This window comes from Nomascus leucogenys, chromosome 5, assembly GCF_006542625.1.
Source record: "Nomascus leucogenys isolate Asia chromosome 5, Asia_NLE_v1, whole genome shotgun sequence".
Taxonomy (NCBI): domain Eukaryota; kingdom Metazoa; phylum Chordata; class Mammalia; order Primates; family Hylobatidae; genus Nomascus; species Nomascus leucogenys.
In genome coordinates, this window is record NC_044385.1 from 22,394,586 (window position 1) to 22,413,681 (window position 19,096).

A 19,096-nucleotide genomic window follows, 5' to 3' on the forward strand; every position below is an offset into this window, starting at 1 on the left:
TTGCTAATTTGAACAGAATCAAAGTGAAGAACTTATATCCATCAAGACACTGTTAAGAGTGAAAAGGCGATTCATAGAATGGCGTAAGATATATGCAACACAGATAACCAACAATGATATCATATCTAGAATATATAAAGGGCTTAGAAATCAAAGAAGAAAAAAATTGACAACTCAGGAGAAAAATGGACAAGAGACTTAATTCAAGCAGATATTCACAAAAAGAGACGTCTAGATAGCTAATAAAAATCAGGGAAATGCAAACTAAAACTGCAGTGATAAAGCATTCATACCCACCAGAATTGCTAAAATAAAGACTGACAGTACCAGTTGTAATGTTGCATAGTATGTGGAAGTAGCACAAGCTCTTGTATACTCTTGTGGAAGTATAAATTACTAGAACCAATTTGGAAAGCTACTTGGAATTTTCTACTAAAGCTGAACATACACATGTCCTGTGATATTTCCACTCCTGGGTATGTGCCCAACAAAAATGAATGCTTGTTTATACCAAAAGACATCCAGTAGAAAGTTCATAACATCGCAATTTTTAATAGCCCAAACTGCAAATAATCCAATTGTTCATTAATGGGAGAATGGTTAAATAAATATGATTTATACAAAGGACTACCATAGAGTAATGAAAATGAACAAACCACAGCTGCATGCAACAAGTGGATGGCTCTTATAATTTTGAGGATAAGAGAGCAGATATGTTATAATACATGTTATATAACTCCATTTATATAAAATCCAAAAACCTACAAAACTCGATTAATAGTGGGAAATAAATCTAATGAAAGATACTTAAGATCCCTATATAGGTACTCAAGACCCTCCTCAGATTGATATGTTAGTTTTTGGATTTCATATAAATGTACTCATTTATGATGTTAGAAGTGTGGCTCGTACCTTTTGGGAGGTGGGAGGAATTAAGAAGAGGGGCTTCTGGTGTTGCTGTTTGATTTCTTAATCAGGGTACTGACTTCATGTGAACATTCACGGAGATACACTCTTAGGTTGTGTATACTTTTTTGTATTTGTAAAACTTCAGCAAACAAGTTAAAATATATTTAATGAGGAAAATTTTTTTTTGTTTTGCTGATTTACTTTTTTTTTTTTTTTTTTTTTTTGAGACGGAGTCTCACTCTATTGCCCAGGCTGGAGTGCAGTGGTGCGATCTTGGCTCACTGCAAACTCCATCTCCTGGGTTCACGCCATTTTCCTGCCTCAGCCTCCTGAGTAGCTGGGACTACAGGCACCCGCCACCGTGCCTGGCTAATTTTTTGTATTTTTAGTAGAGATGGGGTTTCACCATGTTAGCCAGGATGGTCTCGATCTCCTGACCTCGTGATCCGCCTGCCTCGGCCTCCCAAAGTGCTGGGATTACAGGCATGAGCCACCGTGCCCAGCTGATTTACTGTTTTATGGCAGACCTTTGTAATCAGCAAAAAGCTTAACTTCTATCAGACTGATATTTCTGTAGATTTTACCCAGATAATTTTTTAAGCAATTTTTGCCAAGGTCTGTTAGGAACACATTCGAATGAATATATACAATCAGCATTTGTTGACATCCTTGATTTTGCCAGTTATTGGTTTGACTTTATAAAGAATTATTATTTTTTAGGTCGTGATAAATTGTGCCATTCCTAAAGGGTTGAAGTACAATCAAGCTACACAGACCTTCCACCAGTGGCGAGATGCTAGACAGGTGTATGGTCTCAACTTTGGCAGCAAAGAGGATGCCAATGTCTTCGCAAGTGCCATGATGCATGCCTTAGAAGTGTTAAATTCACAGGAAACAGGTAAGGTGCCCGTGGTTTACTTGTATTTTCTTTCTTTTTCCAGAGACAAAGCAAAACTGAAGGTTTACTTGTATTCTTGAACTGAAGTGCCATGTATATGTTAAAACAAATCTGTTTTTTAACTTTTAGATCTTGTATATATTTGAAGTAGTTCTTGAATTTTTATTTTCTGTAGAAATGTGAACTTTTTATTGATGATAAATGTATAATCTAGAAAGATAATCCTGTAAGTTTAGTTCTCTTTAATTCTGTAACCCTTTTATTTGAAGTATTTAGATGTGTTTCATCCTGCTTTAGAAACACTTTTGTTGCGAGTACATGAAGCCCAGAGAATATGCAGTGGATAGGAATTATGCTTATTTATCATCTTTGTGTAAAGAAACACATGTTTTCTGAAAGACATTTTTCAAACCATGAACTTGAAGTAGGACTGGGTCTCCTTCCCAGTAGGTAAAAATGTGATTCTCGGTTTTTTAAAGATTTTAGGAGTGCCCTCAGGTGGTACCAGTCATGAATTGCATCTCCTCTGATAGTGCATATTGGTTAGAAATATATATAGAAATCACTTTTTAAAAAATCCCAATTTTTAAAAACCGTATATATGTCAAGAATAAGCTCAGTTTTGTCTTGGTTTAAAAAATAGAACAATGTACCAGTGTGTGGTTATTTCTTTGAAGAGATAGATTTTATAATCAGAAAGTAATTGTTATACATAAAAACACAAATATGATTACTCTTGCCTATATTGTATGTTTAGTAATGATTTTAATGATATAAATGCACTGTAAACAATATATATTTTAAGAGGAAAGAGTTGCAGTCAGATGAAAATTTGATACTTTGTTGAAAGTATAGAATATCAAAATCTGTTCAAAATCTGTTATAAATACATTAAAAATGTGTATGTTGCCTTATACTAAAAAGGATTGAAGCATCTAGCTCATGTGTTAGTCTGTCAAATACTAATTTCAGAGCAAGAAGACATTTTGGGATCTTGCAGAAACTTAAAGTTGTTATGCCTTTAGATGTTTTGTATCAGATCTTCTTTTGAGGAAATTAATATCAATACATAAATTATACATAGTTTGCATATTTTGTCTAGTTTGAGAAAATAAACCACTAGAACTTGGCCTGGTGTGTCTCTAAGTCCAGAAAATAGCATAGGAAAGTCTGTACAGTCTTGTATGTAGGTCATTTCTCTAAGTCTCTGTACTTCTTTTGTAGGTGTCAGTATTTTATTGGCATGCTATCATAGGTATAGAATTGCTTTTCATTTACTGTAGTTTTACCATAGGGAAGAAGCTAGAATCGTGATTCTTAATATCTTGTTGGATAGGTCAGTTATGTGATAAATAATTAAGGTACCAAAGTTTGGAGAGTAGACGTTTGACTTTCCCTTGTTTTAGAACAAACTAGCATTATTTTGATTTCTAAACTTTCAAAAGTGTATCCGTTGATATTAGAAACTAAATGTTACTGATATTAGGAACTTAGGAACGAAATGTTCCTTTTTTTAAAAGTAGTTAAAATCATTATTCCTCTTGTCATTGACTTTTGATTTTTAGTTTTTAGCCAAATGGAAAGGATTGTTTCTCTCAATGAGTAGTCATATGGTTTGATTTCAAAATGCAAATGCTAATTAATGGTTTTTTTTTCCTGATTTATTTATTTATTTATTTTTTGAGACGGAGCCTAGCTCTGTTGCCCAGGCTGGAGTGCAGTGATGCAATCTTGGCTCACTGCAACCTCTGCCTCCTGGGTTTGAGTGATTCTCCCTCCTTAGCCTCCCAAGTAGCTGGGATTGCTGGCGCGCACCACCACGCCCAGCTAATTTTTGTATTTTTAATAGAGATGGCGTTTTACCATATTGGCCAGGCTGGTCTCAAACTTCTGACCTCAAGTGATCTGCCCACCTCGGCCTCCCAAAGTGCTGGGATTACAGGCATGAGCCACTGTGCACAGCCTTTTTTTTTTTTTATCTTGATCTTTTCAATTAATGAATCTTAATGTGGAGAGACTCAATTACATTCTCTATTGTAAAGTAATAAGCATTAAGAAACAGTGTTCCACATTATAGAAAGTTTGGCAAATAGGAAAATCGGCCATCATTTTACAAGCTACACAAGCATTTTAGTGTGGGAAAAAGGCTTCTTGTTAGATGATTTTGATACTTTATTCTCTTCTCAGTCACAATCTCAACCACTCATACTAGGGGCTGAGGAAAGAGATAATGGTGGAAGAAATGAGTCCATCACAGCTGCCTCCTGGTATTGTGGATCAGGTCACTGGCAAGGAAGCTTTTAGTTCTGTAGTTTTTCATCATGGAAAAAAAACCATGTAGAATGGCTAAGTTCTAAATAGTCTGATTTACTTAGAAAATGACTGTTTTCATAAATTACTGTAGTTAAGTACTATTTCTTATTTTTGATGGCCTTAATTAGTGTGGAAGTAGAAGCATGGGAGAGAGTAAGATGTTAAGAATCAGGGCCGGGCACAGTGCCTCACGCCTGTAATCCCAGCACTTTGGGAGGCTGAGGCGGGTGGATCACGAGGTCAGGAGATTGAGACCGTCCTGGCTAACATGCTGAAACCCTGTCTCTACTAAAAAATACAAAAAAATTAGCCGGGCGTGGTGGCAGGCGCCTGTAGTCCCAGCTACTCGAGAGGCTGAGGCAGGAGAATGGCGTGAACCTGGGAGGCAGAGCTTGCAGTGAGCTGAGATCGTGCCACTGCACTCCAGCCTGGGCAACTGAGCAAGACTCTGTCTCAAAAAAAAAGGATCAGGAGTGTTCTTGGGAATAGATATAATTTCTTACACAGATTCTCCAATGTAGAAAAGGTATGTACCGTACCCCAACATTATATGGGCCACCTCCCCTTTATCTAAACAAACATACCCAATAATGTCACCTCTCAGCTTGATCATACCCTGCCAAAAATCTTTGCTTTGGGTACACAGCCAATTCGCTGCTGAAATCATCTACTGTCTTTCTTCCAAAACCAAGTTGAAAAAGCTTAACTTACATGTCCCTTCCCTTTACAAACTGTAGCCTGATAAAACCGATGAGAAGCAGAACAAACTTATTGATAAAGCAACTACAAATATTAGTCTTGCCCGTTTCATAATGTTTTACCACTTTTTAAAACATTTTTCCATATTAAACATTTCTGTTTGTATTTTTATTTATTAGGTGCTAATATCAATATTATCCGCTGTTGTCATTGGCTAATCCTTCTCAGTGATTTTCAGACTTTTAAAGGTTATGGACATTTTTGTGCAAATGAGATCTTTGGTAGTTCAGTGTATAAATGGACAAAAAATATGGAGCTTCTCTAATTGATGTAGGGTTCTGGATCCGCAACCACCGAGATGCCTCCATGGTTCTCTAGAACTGAATTTGAAAATTACTAGCTCACGTTTTGTGCTAAAACCAATAATCACATAATTTTCCTTTCCTCTTCTCCCATGTCCCCTAAATCCTCAAATTTTTTAAATTTATAAAAAACAGCTTTCTGGGGGGCTAGTCATACCAACCTTTACAAGGTGCTCTGTGTGTTTGTGTAATATTTCCTTTTTTTAATGAAAATGGTGGGTGGCAGAAATGTTTTCCTTTATTTTGTTTTTAACTTGGTATGCAATTATCTAATATACTGGAAAGTACAGAAGGTGCTAAATACAGTGAGTTATATTTGGAAGTTAAAAAAACACAAATCACATGTTCTAACATTTTTGAAAAAGAGCTGAATTAGTGCTCTTCCTTTTATACCAAATGCTACAGTGTATTTTTTCCTTTCTCCATGGAAATGGATTCAATTTTAAATGGGTGTATTACCTAAAGTGATATTTTTGATTTCTCTATTATTTATCCAGTACATTTATAGATTTTTATAGGTAATAGTTATGGATTATATAAACTACAAAGTTAATTTTTGTGATAATTGGTGGAGGCAAATTTGCCCAACTGTTTTATTTTTTTAAAAGGTTTAAATCATTTGAAAATAGGAATAATTTTTTAAATCCAAAAAAAAAGAAAATTATATGCATAACCAGTAAGATTATCCCACTGCTTTTGTTCTCAGCCAAGATGAAGCATGCCTTTTCAAACAGAATACCCCAAAATAAGTATTTTACCATTATCTAAAAGACTACTTTTGTTGGGTTTTATTTTTTAATCTATTGAACATGAGAACATGGTCAAAAGTCATACTTTCCTTATGGTTGAAATTTTCTAGAGGTTTTATAATACTGAGATTTCATTTTTTAATGATAATTTGGCCTGACATACCTTCCAGTATGTGCATTTATATGAGTGTTATCACAGCATTTAAAAATCTCTTTATGTTTGGAATTAATAGGATTAAAAAAATCTCAATAGTTTCCAGAAATACTTTATAGTGACAGTTTTGTTTTTTAGTCTTCCAGATTGTTGATATTAATGCAAACAGTATTAAGCTTATATCACAAAAATATTTTCAATAAAGCGTGTTTTTTTACAAACTGTGTTAGGCACTGGGAATAATACAAAAATGATAAATAAAGCCTGTCCCTTGCCTGATGTCACAGTCGGGCTACAGCTGCCAGAAACAAGGCCAGCAAAATTAGGATACAGCTTGTGAATGTAGTGTGAAGAAAGGCCTTCGGAATACCAAAGAAAATTCTAGGGTCAGGGAAAGCTTTGAAGAGAAGGTGATGTTTCAGCTACGTTTTGAAGAATGGGGAGGGCTCATCAGTGATAGAACATTCTAGATAGGTTTGGAAGCATGAGAGCATGGAGCAATTGGGAAATAACAAATATGCCATGATGTGGCTTGGACATGAGAATTTATGTGGTGGGGTTCAGGAGCAGGGCATCCCAAGAGATAAGGTTGGGAAGGGCCTGGTGCTGACGAGTGTGCATTTTGTCATGGCGGTGGTGAAGAGTCATTGAAGGATGCTAAATAAAGGATTGATATGATCAAGTTTGTGCTTTAGGACAAGTGTGGTGAGCATGCAAGTTTACAAGCATGAAGGTCAATTCAGGACACTGTTGTAATAATACTGGTGAGAAAGATGAGGCCTGAACTGACAAAGTAGAGAGAGGAGAGGAGCAGAATGAAAAGGAGGTGACCAGCTTTCATTTAGTGCTGGCTGTACCTGCCATGGCAGTGTTCTAGCTTTCTACCTTTGTCCTTATATAGAAATTAAAGCCATTCTGAGGCAGGAATAATGATCTATTTATTGGTCACCTTCTGTGTGCCTGGTCTTAATCTGGCATATACATAACCAATCATCTTTATAACAACCCTACAAGGTTGGTGGTATTATCCTTGTTTTAGAAATGAGATTGGCACTTACAGAAGGTAACTGTAGTGACGCGAGGACCCACAGCTAGACAGTGGCATTAGTGGCTTTTGTACCGAGATCTTAGAACTCAACCTCTTTTCTTTTTATCAGTAAGATGTAATGGGCAGGCCGGGAAGGAGAGAACAGTGTTTTAAAATGATGACCAGGTGTGTCAGTTTGGGCCCCCAGTAAAGATGGTACTGTTAACCAGAGACAGAGTGGAAGAGGGTGGAAGAGGAAATACTGTGCTGTAGATAACACATTTGGTTCTGGATATACTGCATTTGGGGTTCTTTTAGTGCTTTCATGAAATCTTAAAAATTTGGACCTGAAAAGAATCCCAAAGATAACCCTGGACAAAGTTTTTTAGTTTAGCTTTCTGAAACAACTAATCTTACTGGAGAATTAACATTTTGAACCCTATAAAACCTATCTGTTCGGCCGGGTGTGGTGGCGCACACCTGTAATCCCAGCACTTTGGGAGGCCGAGGCGGGTGCATCACTTGAGACCAGGAGTTCGAGACCAGCCTGGCCAATATGGTGAAACCCCATCTACTAAAAACACAAAAATTAGCTGGGCGTGGTGGTGGGCACCTGTAGTCCCAGTTACTTGGGAGGCTGAGGCAGGAGAATTGCTTGAACCCGGGAGGCAGAGGTTGCAGTGAGCTGAGATTGTGCCACTGCACTCCAGCCTGGGTGACAAGAGCAAAAACTCCGCCTCAAAAAAGAAAAAAAAAATCTGTTCACTAAGTATTAAGTAACAGGTTCGGGGATTGGGTAGGTGGGAACAGTCTTTTCATAGGTCTGCCTGCTCTACTTTCTTCTCATACTTACCTCTCACAGTCCTCCCTTTGTGAATCACAGTAATGTGAGGTTAATATGTCTGTTGTCACTCCCAATTTCCAATTAGAAAGATTGACATGGAGAGCTGGGATTTCCCCAGGCTGTCCATACCTAGAAAGGGAGGCACAAAGGGGATTGGGTTTTCGAGCCTTCAGGCCATTTCTTTTTACTGCGTTTGTCTGGCCTTCCATTCAGGATCTTCAAAGCATTTTTAAAAACGCCTTTGAGGGAAGTCAGTTTAGAGTGAGAAATTAGGAAAGAGAAAATTTGAATTTACTTGTAGTTTTCTGTTTTTAAGTAAAATGTTAAGGTCTTTATTGTGATTTAGTAGACAGAACTTGAGTTTCGAGTCAAAAGACTCTAGTTCTGTCTCTCCCTCTGGTGGCAGGTTGCCTTCTCTAAAGCTATTTCCTAATTTATAAAATGTGAATCATGAGAATATTTATGTCAGGATATCATGGAAATTAAACAAGGCAAAGGCATAGTATTAAACTATGAAATGTTATTTTGATTGCTAATGTCCAAAAAAAAAAATGAAAATTCTATGTGGATTAACTTAGAGGAAAAAAAAAAAAGGTAGACTTTCAAATTTTCTCCAACATCTGCTTTGTCTTAACTGCCCAGTAAAGACATATCTTTTGGGTGTTTTTTTTTTCCTATAGAAAAATCAATTCATCCATCATTTGAGTGCATCTGTATGCCAGGGAAAATTAGACACAAGTCTTGTCCTCACAGATCTTCTTTCTCCTCTTACAGGGGAGATAAGACACAACCATAACACACAAGAGAAACCCTGTCTGAGGACAGATGACATACTGTATTGGGTGTGTGAAGGGGATGAGCCTTCTTCTCACTGGAGCAGCCGGGAACATATTAGTGACAAGCTGACTTTCAGGTCTGGATTTTGAAAGTTGGACATACTGTAGGCATGGGAAGATGAGGGGGAAAGACATATCAGGCCTGAGGAATAGCATACGTGTACAAAAAATGGGAAGAATGAGCTGTGTTTGTGGAGCAGGGAATTGTTTGGCCTAGTGGGAATAAATAGCAGAAAGGTAGGTGATCAAGAAGGGTGTTTGAGACCTTTGGGTGATAGAGATTCAGTGTAAGTTTTCAAGCAAGAGTGATAATGTGAGTAAAGCTGTACTCCAGAAAGGTAGCTGTGGTTTGAAAAGGGAGCTACTGGAGGCTGTAAGTCAAGCATTCAGTTCCTGAGTGGAGGCAGAAATAGAGAAGAAAATTCAAACAGTGGTAGAATGAGGTGAATTTAAACAGGAAACCAATATGGTTCTGATTGTACTTCACTTAGGTAACTTTTTCATTAAGAAAGAATTCTGGCTACCCATTCTCATATGTTAATAATAGAGGTCTTGGCCAGGTGCAGTGGCTCACGTCTGTAATCCCAGCACTTTGGGAGGCCAAGGCGGGTGGATTACGAGGTCAGGAGGTCGAGACCAGCCTGACCAACATGGTGAAACCCCATCTCTACTAAAAATACGAAAATAAGCTGGGCATGGTGGTGTGTGCCTGTAATCCTGGCTACTCAGAAGGCTGAGGCAAGAGAATCACTTGAACCCAGGAGGCGGAGGTTGCAGTGAGCCGAGATCGCACCACTGCACTCCGGCCTGGGTGACAGAGTGAGACTCTGTCTCAAAAAAAAAAAAACAAAAACAAAACAAAACAAAAAAAAACAAATAATAGATGTCTCCGGGAAAGTGTCATATATGTTTGAATATAATGTGTGTGACACCTAAAATTATTTCTACTATATGAAGAAAATCAGTACTTTGGGAGAAACAGGTAAAAATGAAAATGTAATTCAGCATAAGTTTGAGTTTTACTGTGAGCCTCAGTCCAGGTTTTAGAAAGAAAGGTACATAGACACAATTCTGGCTTCAAATAGTTCACAATGTGGCAAAAGAAACTTCATTAATTTCTTAAGATTAATGATAAATTCAGTTTCTTTGGGTAGATTCACTCTAAATATTGAGTTCAAGGGGGGTTAATTACAGTATAAAAGGGTTTCTAGCTGTTGAAAAGATTGGGAGCTACTGAATTAGGCCTCCAGATCCTGTGGCCTACCTGTTACACCTCAAAGTCTCAATTTTCAGCCCCTTCCTTAGCCTTTCTCAACCGGGGTTGTGAGACAGTTAAGCTCTAAGGAAAATTGTTTGAGTAACTAATATCAGTTCTCTCAAGGACTGTATTTAGGTATTCTTTACCTACCATGGATGTGTTAGGGCCAGACTCTCTTGGAAGGATGCTTCTCTTCTGTTCTCTTTCCTTGCCCTCCCTTTATGCTTCTGTTTTCTGATCCCCCATTTACACACAAGAACAACCTTGAAGTTCTGGGTTGGAATTGGGACCAGAAAATGACTATAGCTTTATCTTCCAATATTTGTGTTGATTAATGCTTGAAATTATATCTAATAATTTATAGTCACTAAAAGGAAAGTTTGAGTGAATATTTGATAGTAGCTTATCCTCTTAAAGTTTACAGACCTCAGGCCAGGCTGATTCTCTTCTCACTGGGGCCAGGCATGGTAGCTCAGGCCTGTAATCTCAGTGCTTTGGGAAGATCTCTTGAGGCCAGGAGTTTCAGACCAGCCTGGGCAACATAGTGGGATCTTGTCTTTAAAAATACATATATTAAAAATTAGGTGGGCAGGCTGGGCGCGGTGGCTCACGCCTGTAATCCTAGCACTTTGGGAGGCCGAGGCGGGCGGATCACGAGGTCAGGAGATGGAGACCATCCTGGCTAACACAGTGAAACCCCGTCTCTACTAAAAATACAAAAAAATTAGCCGGGCGTGGTGGCGGGCCCCTGTATTCCCAGCTACAAGGCAGGAGAATGGCGTGAACCCCGGGGGGCAGAGCCTGCAGTGAGCCGAGATTGCGCCACTGCACTCCAGCCTGGGCAACAGCGAGACTCTGTCTCAAAAACAAAAACAAACAAACAAAATTTAGGTGGGCATGATGGCGTACACCTATAGCCCTAGCTTCTTGAGAAGCTGAGGCAGGAGGATCACTTGAGCCTGGGAGTTTGAGGTTACAGTGAGCTATGATCACGCCACTGCACCACTCCAGCCTGGGCTACAGTGAGGCCCTGTGTCTTTAAAAAAAAAAAAAAAGTTTACAGATGTCCTAATCATTAGAGCTAATAAGGCCTAAATTACTATGTACTTTGTAGTTCTCCATGTTTTAATTTTCCTTTGGGCTAAATCAGGTGTAAAATTGGGAATCTTGAATTTAAACCTCTAACTCAGGGATTCAAAAAGTGTGGTCCATGGCAACTCTTGAGGGTCCCCCTCTGGACCATTTCAAGGGATCTTCTTCCTTATACTTCAGCCAGAACAGCATGCCACAGCACACTGAATACAAAAGCAAATGAAATAATCTAGCTGTCTGGATTATTATTTAATATTTAGTGTTAAATACTAAAGAGATTTGTAAAACCATGGTATTCTAATCACTTAATTTTTTTATTCTGGGAAATAGTTATTTTTCATTAAAATGTTACTTATTTTAAATGTAACTGCTTTTTAGTTATTTTAAAACTGAATTCGTAAAAATTAAAACATGTAATTTAGTTATTTAGTACAGTAAATAATGATAGATGTAACCCACATAAGCAAAAGCTCTTTTTAGGGTCTTTAATAATTGTTAAGAGTGGATCCTAGGAACAAGACCTTTGAAAACTACTGTCATAACTTAGCAGGGACAGCTGTTGACTAAGAATGGAATTTCTATAGTTTTTTTATCTTTTCCAAACAGGCTAGCAAAGCAAAAAAATCTTAAAGGCTGTCTGTCAGATGGGCTTGATTATTCCATATTTTCTGTCCCTTCAATGTAGGTGGACATGCCTAGCTTTGCTTGTAACAGAGAACTCTTTCTTCCTGTCTTTTTCCTTTCTGTATTTCATCTTCTCTCCTCCCCCATGAAGACATCATGGAGGGCTGGCCAGAAGTGGGACTTTGCAAGTCACAGAAGTGGCAAAAATTATTCCTAATTGCTGTCATCATCTGTCAACGAAAGGGAAAATGTAGGTCTGATGGCCTTTTTGATGCTTAATATATAAAAATTGCCCAGCAATTAGCTTTGTAACCACCATCTATTTAATAGCAGTAACTGTTGTTACTAGCTGTTTCTAGCTCTGTCTCAGTCAGTACATTTGTGATTTTTCTTTTTGTGATTTTTTTTGTGATTTTTCATAATTATATCGGAATTACATATTCATATATGTGGATTTATAAATTGTTTATACTAAATTACAATAAATGCATTTTAATATATTATATGACTTTTAAGTTCTTGTTCACTGACTGTCTGGGAAAGCTGCTTTAGCTTATGAAGCCTCATTTTTCATGAACACAGCTTTTAGTCTTACGTTGTGGGACTTAAGACATCTTGTCCTGCTCCAAGGTGGGAATGATTAAATGGCTAAAAAGAGGCAAATACTATTTTTGTGATAAATATGGGTTTCATGTCTTATAACAAGTTATTTTAGCCTGGAGTTTGTTGTCATGCAGACACTATATTCTGTCTGCCTTTCATTCCCTTTTCTCTGCGTCCTTGTTTCTGTGGCAGTTAGGCACCTTATAATCTATTGTCTGATGCATGTCCAGCTAGTGACTTCAGTTCTTCCAGGCTTATTTTACAGTAGGCTTGATCTTTATTCAGTGGTGCTACAATGACCTGAGGATGTCATCTGTGAATATTTGCATGCTTTCCTACATGAGGATAGTAATTTGCATGTAATTACTTTATTCATGAATTTTTATCCTTTATTGCTCATAAATTGAAGAAGCGTTTTGCTGGATGTTAAATAGTCAAAAATTTTGATACCTCTGTGTGGAACGTTTTCCTCTTAAAACAACAATAAAGAGAGGCTTTAATAGTCTGTCTTGTTTTCCATTGATGATAAGAGATGAATTGCAGGAACCACTTCCACTCTGATGAGACCATTCACAACACACAGCAGCAGCCAAACCTGTCCACGATTTTTACAGCTTAATCTTGGCTGTGCTTTCATGCATTTGGAAGCCTGATGGTGCCCTGTCAGGTTGCCCATGTGCATATTTTGGGGCATTGCCTCTGAGTTAACATTGGGCATTCCTGTTTTCATAATCTAGGCAAAGTAGAAAAATTCTAAGGAGTCTTTTGAAGATGGTGTTGAATAGCAGTATCTTTGAAGTCAGTTGGTATTTCATATATGAAAAATATTGTGACATTATTTCATTAATACATAAAAAATTCCTAAGAGGTAGATGCTGTTCTAATCTAAGAGAAGAAATGCTGTAGTTAACTGGAATTATTTGTACTCCTGTTAAGGTACTATGTTACATGAGATGAGAGAAACAAATAATTCAAAATTTTTGGTCTTAAGGGGGTTGTTAATTGTGTAGAGAGGATAAGTCATGGTCAAAAATATCCACAAGGCAGTGTAAGTACCATGAATGGTGCAGAATGGTAGTTAGGAAACAAATATAGAATGCTACTCATGTAAAGTTACCAAAAATAATTCTTAGAAGGTAGACCTGCTATTTCTGTGAGCTTTTGTAATTTCTGAAATGATTCACATGAGAAAACAAATGACTTCCGTTTTCTGGAAAATTTCAAGTGTATTTGGCTATGACATTGTCATTCATGTAGGAAGAAATACATTTTTTATGAAGGAGTTTATTTTGCAAATACTATCCTGCTCTTTGCTGTGGTAATATTGTAACAAAGAGAATTACTTTTTCTTATTCAGAAATAGTCACTGGTTTCCCATTGGTTTAAAGTTTTCCTTGAGCCTTGAAATCAGTCCCACTTTGAAGACTAGATGAATGATATGGGTACCTAGGAAATGCGTCTCCAGTCTCTTCTGCAGATAACTAATGGAATTAGCCTTATATTGCTAGGAAGATGGTCGAGTGGGTTTTTGCATAACTATGGTAATATGCAGTGATAACCCTGCAATGGCTTCGTATCAATCTTAGAATAAAGTACAGAATTTTTTTTTTTTTTTTGAGAGAGAGAGTCTTGCTCTGTTGCCCCATCTGGAGTGCAGTGGTGCGATCATAACTCATTGTAACCTCGAATTCCTGTGCTCAAAGGATCCTCCTGCCTCAGCCTGCTGAGTAGCTGGGACTACAGGTGCATGCCACCACACCCAGCTCATTTTTAATCTTTTTGTAGAGATGAGGCCTCGCTACTACGTTGCTCAGGCTGCTCTTGAACTCCTGGCCTCAATGTCCTGCCTCAGTGTAATCCCAAAGTGTTGGGATTACAGGCATGAGCCACCGCTCCTGGCCATCTTTAATTCTATTTAGTAAATCCCATGTGAGACAAACCCAGTTTATTTAATTTCTGTGTATTCAACCAAACTATTTTAATAGAATTTTACATATTTTTGAATTTCAAAAAGTAAATGTGGACAATTTTGTCATTTAAATATTAGCTGTCCTGTGTTGTTTTAGATAGAGGTTGCTTCTTGGTAAGCAGCTTCTTGAAATACCAGGAATTATTGTGCAGAGAGATAGAGAAGGGCAAGGGCAATAGGATTCCCATGGAAAAGGAGACAGCTGTCTTTGTTTAACTAGGACAGTCCTGGTTTTTGATGAACCATCCTGAATGGATATGTACTGAGAGAGTTATGACCTAAAAAATGCCTTTGGGTTCGATTCCTCTTGGAAAGTAGCGTGATGGCAGAACAGCCACTGTATACCTTCTCTCAACCAGCTCTGGTGTTTGGAAAAGATATTCAGGTCCTGGTTTTGCAGTCTTTCCAAACATTTGGGGTCATGTTGGCGTTATTATAGAGTCACTTCATTCTTTATGTCCAGTTCTCTTGTTAGAAACTAGAGCTAGGCCAGGCGCAGTGGCGCATGCGTGTAATCCCAGCAGTTGGGGAGGCCAAGGTGAAAGGATCACTTGAGGCCAAGATTTTAAGACCAGCTTGGGCAACATAGTGAGGCCTTGTCTCTTCAAAAAGATTAAAAAATTAGCTGGTTGTGGTGGCATGCACCTGTAGTCCCAGCTACTCAAGAGACTGAGGTGGGAGGGTCACTTGAGCCTGGGAGTTTGAGGTTCCACTGCACTGGAACTCACCATTGCACTTCAGTCTGGGCAATCAAAGTAAGACGCTGCCTCAAAACAAAACAAAAAACAAACTAGAGCCAGTTTTAGAGCTCTGTCCATCTAGAACCACTCTTGTTAACAGAACTGTAATTTCCATAGCATTTTGTTTTTCAAGTGAGAATAAGTTCTTTTCTTCTGAGATAAAGTCGCGTGCTATTTATAAAAATTTAAGCAGTATAGGAAAGCATGAAGAAGAAAATAAAAATACCGAAAATTCCACCAATCACCTCTAATACTTTTCAAAATGGAAAAAGCAGTAGGCATTGGGATATTTTTAAACTTTGTGTTATAAACAATTGTGAGATGAAGAACAGATGCACAGCATGGCACTTGTTATTTTCCATAACAGCTTTATTGAGCTTTACTTCACATACCATACGGTTTACCCATTTAAAGGGTACAATTCAGTGGTTTTAGTATATTCACAAGGTTGTGCAACCTTTGCCACAGTTTTAGAACATTTTGGTTGTTTTGTTTTGTTTTGTTTTGTTTTGTTTTGTTTTTTTGGAGACTGAGTCTCACTCTGTCGCCCAGGCTGGAGTACAGTGGCGCGATCTTGGCTCACTGCAACCTCCGCCTCCCGGGTTCAAGCAATTCTCCTGCCTCAGCCTCCTGAGTAGCTGGGATTACAGGTGCATGCCACCACGCCTGGCTAATTTTTTGTATTTTTAGTAGAGACGGAGTTTCACCGTGTCAGCCAGGTTGGTCTCGATCTCCTGACTGCGTGATCCGCATGCCTTGGCCTCCCAAAGTGGTGGGATTACAGGCGTGAGCCACCGTTCCTGGCCAATTTTAGAACATTTTTAATCACGCCAGAAAGAAACCCTCTACCCTTAAGTCATTGTCCCTTCACCCCAATTCCTCCATACCTCCCAGCATCTGGCAACTACTAACATAATTTGTATCACTGAAGATTTGCCAGTTCTGGACATTTTAGATAAATGGAATCATAAAATGTGGGGTTTTTTTGTGTGTGACTGGCTTTCAATTAGTGTACTGTTTTCAGGGCTCATACATCTTGTAGCGTTTATCATGCATGGCATTTTGAAAAGCAAATCTTAGTTAAAAAGCATATTCATGTATCTAGGCATGCTTTCTTAGTTTTAGTTATTGGCTCTTATTTTAATTGTGTGAGTGTGGTGTATAGTGAAAAGTAATGGCTAAATCTTAAGAATTTTTAAAGCAAAGATTAAAATCAAAGCAAGAAGCCTTCCTCAGATTCTTTAGTTGTTTTTTTTTTTTTAATAAACGTTTTAAAACTTGGTAATTATGTAAAGGAGAACTGTGTAGCATTTTCAATGCCAGATTGCGTGTAAAGAGGGACGAATTCTTGACCAAATTGTGGAAATGTCTGAGGTTTATTCTCTTGGTCCAGGCTCGGTTTTCTTGCCCAGAATTGCCCTACCTCCACCACCTTCATTTTTTTTCCCACCCCTAAGTATGTTACTGTAGTTATCAGAAACCTCATGTCTTTGTATTTCTCTTAATTCTTTTTTCTCCTATAAAAGTGGGAGAAAACAGACATGGTCTTTGAAAGTCTTTTTAAATTACTTATAAAGAATAAAAACACCTATCTTGGTTAAAGGAGATTCAGTTTTTTACATGTGGATAAGAGAGTGAAATTGTGTTTCCTTAAAATGACGTGAGGTATCCTCCTATCTTGAACGCTATGGAATTGGGTGCCGTTATCATTTTCCCCTGAAACTTCAAGCTTTTAGGCTATTCCAGGTTTATTTTCTCTCCGTTGCCCACTCGCATCCAGAGTGAAAGAAACCAAAACAAACCCTCTTTCTTTTGTACCCAAATATAAGTTTGAACCTTTTTGTTTAATTTTAATATCATTCTCAAACCTTTCTCCTGAGAGTCTTTAGACTGATTTCTCATATTTCCTAGGAAATTTGATATTATCTAATTTTATATTTATACTTCTCTCCTTTCGAATCTCTTGAAGTGGCTAATCAGAAAAAAGCATACACAATAAAACCTGAAGTAGAAAGTGAGATTCCAAGTGAAGGAAGAACTAATTATTTTAGTTTTCTGAGGGCTAATAGTAACTCTTGAGTGTTGACTGCCACAAAGTTCTAGTTGGTACAAAAAGAGCCATGCCAGTTGACCAAGAGAATAATATTAGAAGTAGAAGGCACATGCATGTGTCAGAAAGGCTCTCAGAGGAAAGGTGATACAGCATATTTGAGAAATTGAGAGACCAGTGTACCTAGAGCCTAGAGAGCAATAGAATAGGAATTGGATGAGATACGTGGCAATCACATCATGGGGGGCAAGCACTGGATTTTGGTATTTATCTTAAGAGCAGTGGGCAGCAATTGAAGAGCTTTTACTAGGAGCAGTGATTTGATCTGGTTAATTATTAAAGTATCACTGGCTACTGTGGGGAAGGGGACAGATACCAAGATTGGAATGGGCAACTTAATTAGATGATGCTAATGTAATTGTCTAGGTTGGTGGTCTCTCAGTTTTCGAGCTTATCCCCTGTACATGTGTGTTTATCATTTATATATATGTACTTTGTTGTTGACATGTTGAGTACATTATAAGACATTAAAAAACAGTGAAATAGATGAGAAAAATTAATGAATGGAAGTGCTACTATTTTCTTCCCTACCCCAACTGATGTATGTTAAGCTTCTGGGATACATGTTGCCCCACCCTGAACATGACTAAGCAAGAGATCATGGAACAAGAACAGTGGCAATGGAGATAGTTTGGAGAGAGAAATTAGGAGGTTGCATTAACAGGACTTGAAAATTGGTTAAATAGGAGTAAAAGAAAAGGTAGTAGATTTCTGGTTTGTGTAACTGAATAGATAAGAGCGCTGATTAAAGAGTCAGCAAACACTCCGATAGACGCTAATTGTGTTAAAGTAGCATTCTACCAGAATGTGGTGGTTTCTCTGAGCATATACTCAATAATGCCCTTAGTAACAAATGGTAGGAGGGCATTTGATGGGCAAGTCTTGATCTGTGTTCAGGAAGAGGAAGCAGAGCAATGAACCTGAGGACACAGGTTACTCTTGCCTTTGGAGGCATTAGGGTATGACAGGATTGGTAAATGATAGGCCCCTCAACTTGCAGTTGCCTCTTGAAGTGTCTTTAGCTAGAGGCAGGGCCATTCATTTCACAACTAAAAATAAATGGCTTACAAAACATGGTGGACTGAGGAACATATTAAGACTATTGCCAGTGCAGACGAATACTTTTTCAGCAAGTTATCAACTGTTAGCAGTGATTTTCATATTGGCTTAGAAGGGAATAAAATGCATTTGGGTCATAAGTTGGGAGAGGATTACAAGAAATAAAGGATGGGAAAAAAACCCAATCGTATATACAGTTTTGCCTTAAGGTTGAGTAAAAAAAAAAAAAAAAAAAGGGAAGATGTTTATGATGGTACATTTTCATGTATACCTGTATATGCACGATGCTCCATTTCCTGAGATATATAAAAGTTTTTTAATCACATTTTAAAACGAAATTTGAAATAATATTTTTGAAAATGTTTCAAAATGCCACTTTAAAAATGCATTGCTTTGAATAAAATTTACTGTTTGTAATCCTTATGCCTCCTAGCACAGTGCCCTGCAATGTGGTAACTTTTTTTTTTTTAATGCAGCAACTGTACCACTGCAGTATCTGCCTCCCTTCTATTCTAGATACCTTTGAGCAAACGTAAACACATTTGCTTTCACTCTGTCTCAAAAAGATATGGCGTAGAACTTTGCAATCATGAGAGAAATACCTGGGGGCATTATTGATGGTCCGAAGTGTGAACACCACTAATTTAGATGCTGATGTTGTGCTCACTCACCCACTCAACTGACCAGCCTTCCAGAGAATGCAAATCAGATTCAAGCCAGTCTTTAAGCAAACATTATCTCATTTAACAATGCTGAGATGGGTCATATCCGCATTACCAATTGCCTTGGGACTAATTGCTAATAGGAGAAACTGCTGGTTGTGAAAATCATGAATGCAGAGTCTACTATA

The 19,096-nt window shown here is 37.9% G+C and overlaps 1 protein-coding gene across 5 annotated transcripts in view; it reads left to right on the plus strand.

The window, feature by feature from the left end:
- Positions 1 to 19,096, plus strand: part of ENAH (ENAH actin regulator) — a 158,003-nt gene that overhangs the window by 95,009 nt on the left and 43,898 nt on the right. For all 5 annotated transcript variants that reach the window (XM_030812809.1, XM_030812812.1, XM_030812810.1 and 2 more), the window contains exon 3: positions 1,630 to 1,807. In XM_030812809.1, the coding sequence (XP_030668669.1) occupies positions 1,630 to 1,807 (178 nt within the window). The remainder of the gene's footprint in view (positions 1 to 1,629; positions 1,808 to 19,096) is intronic.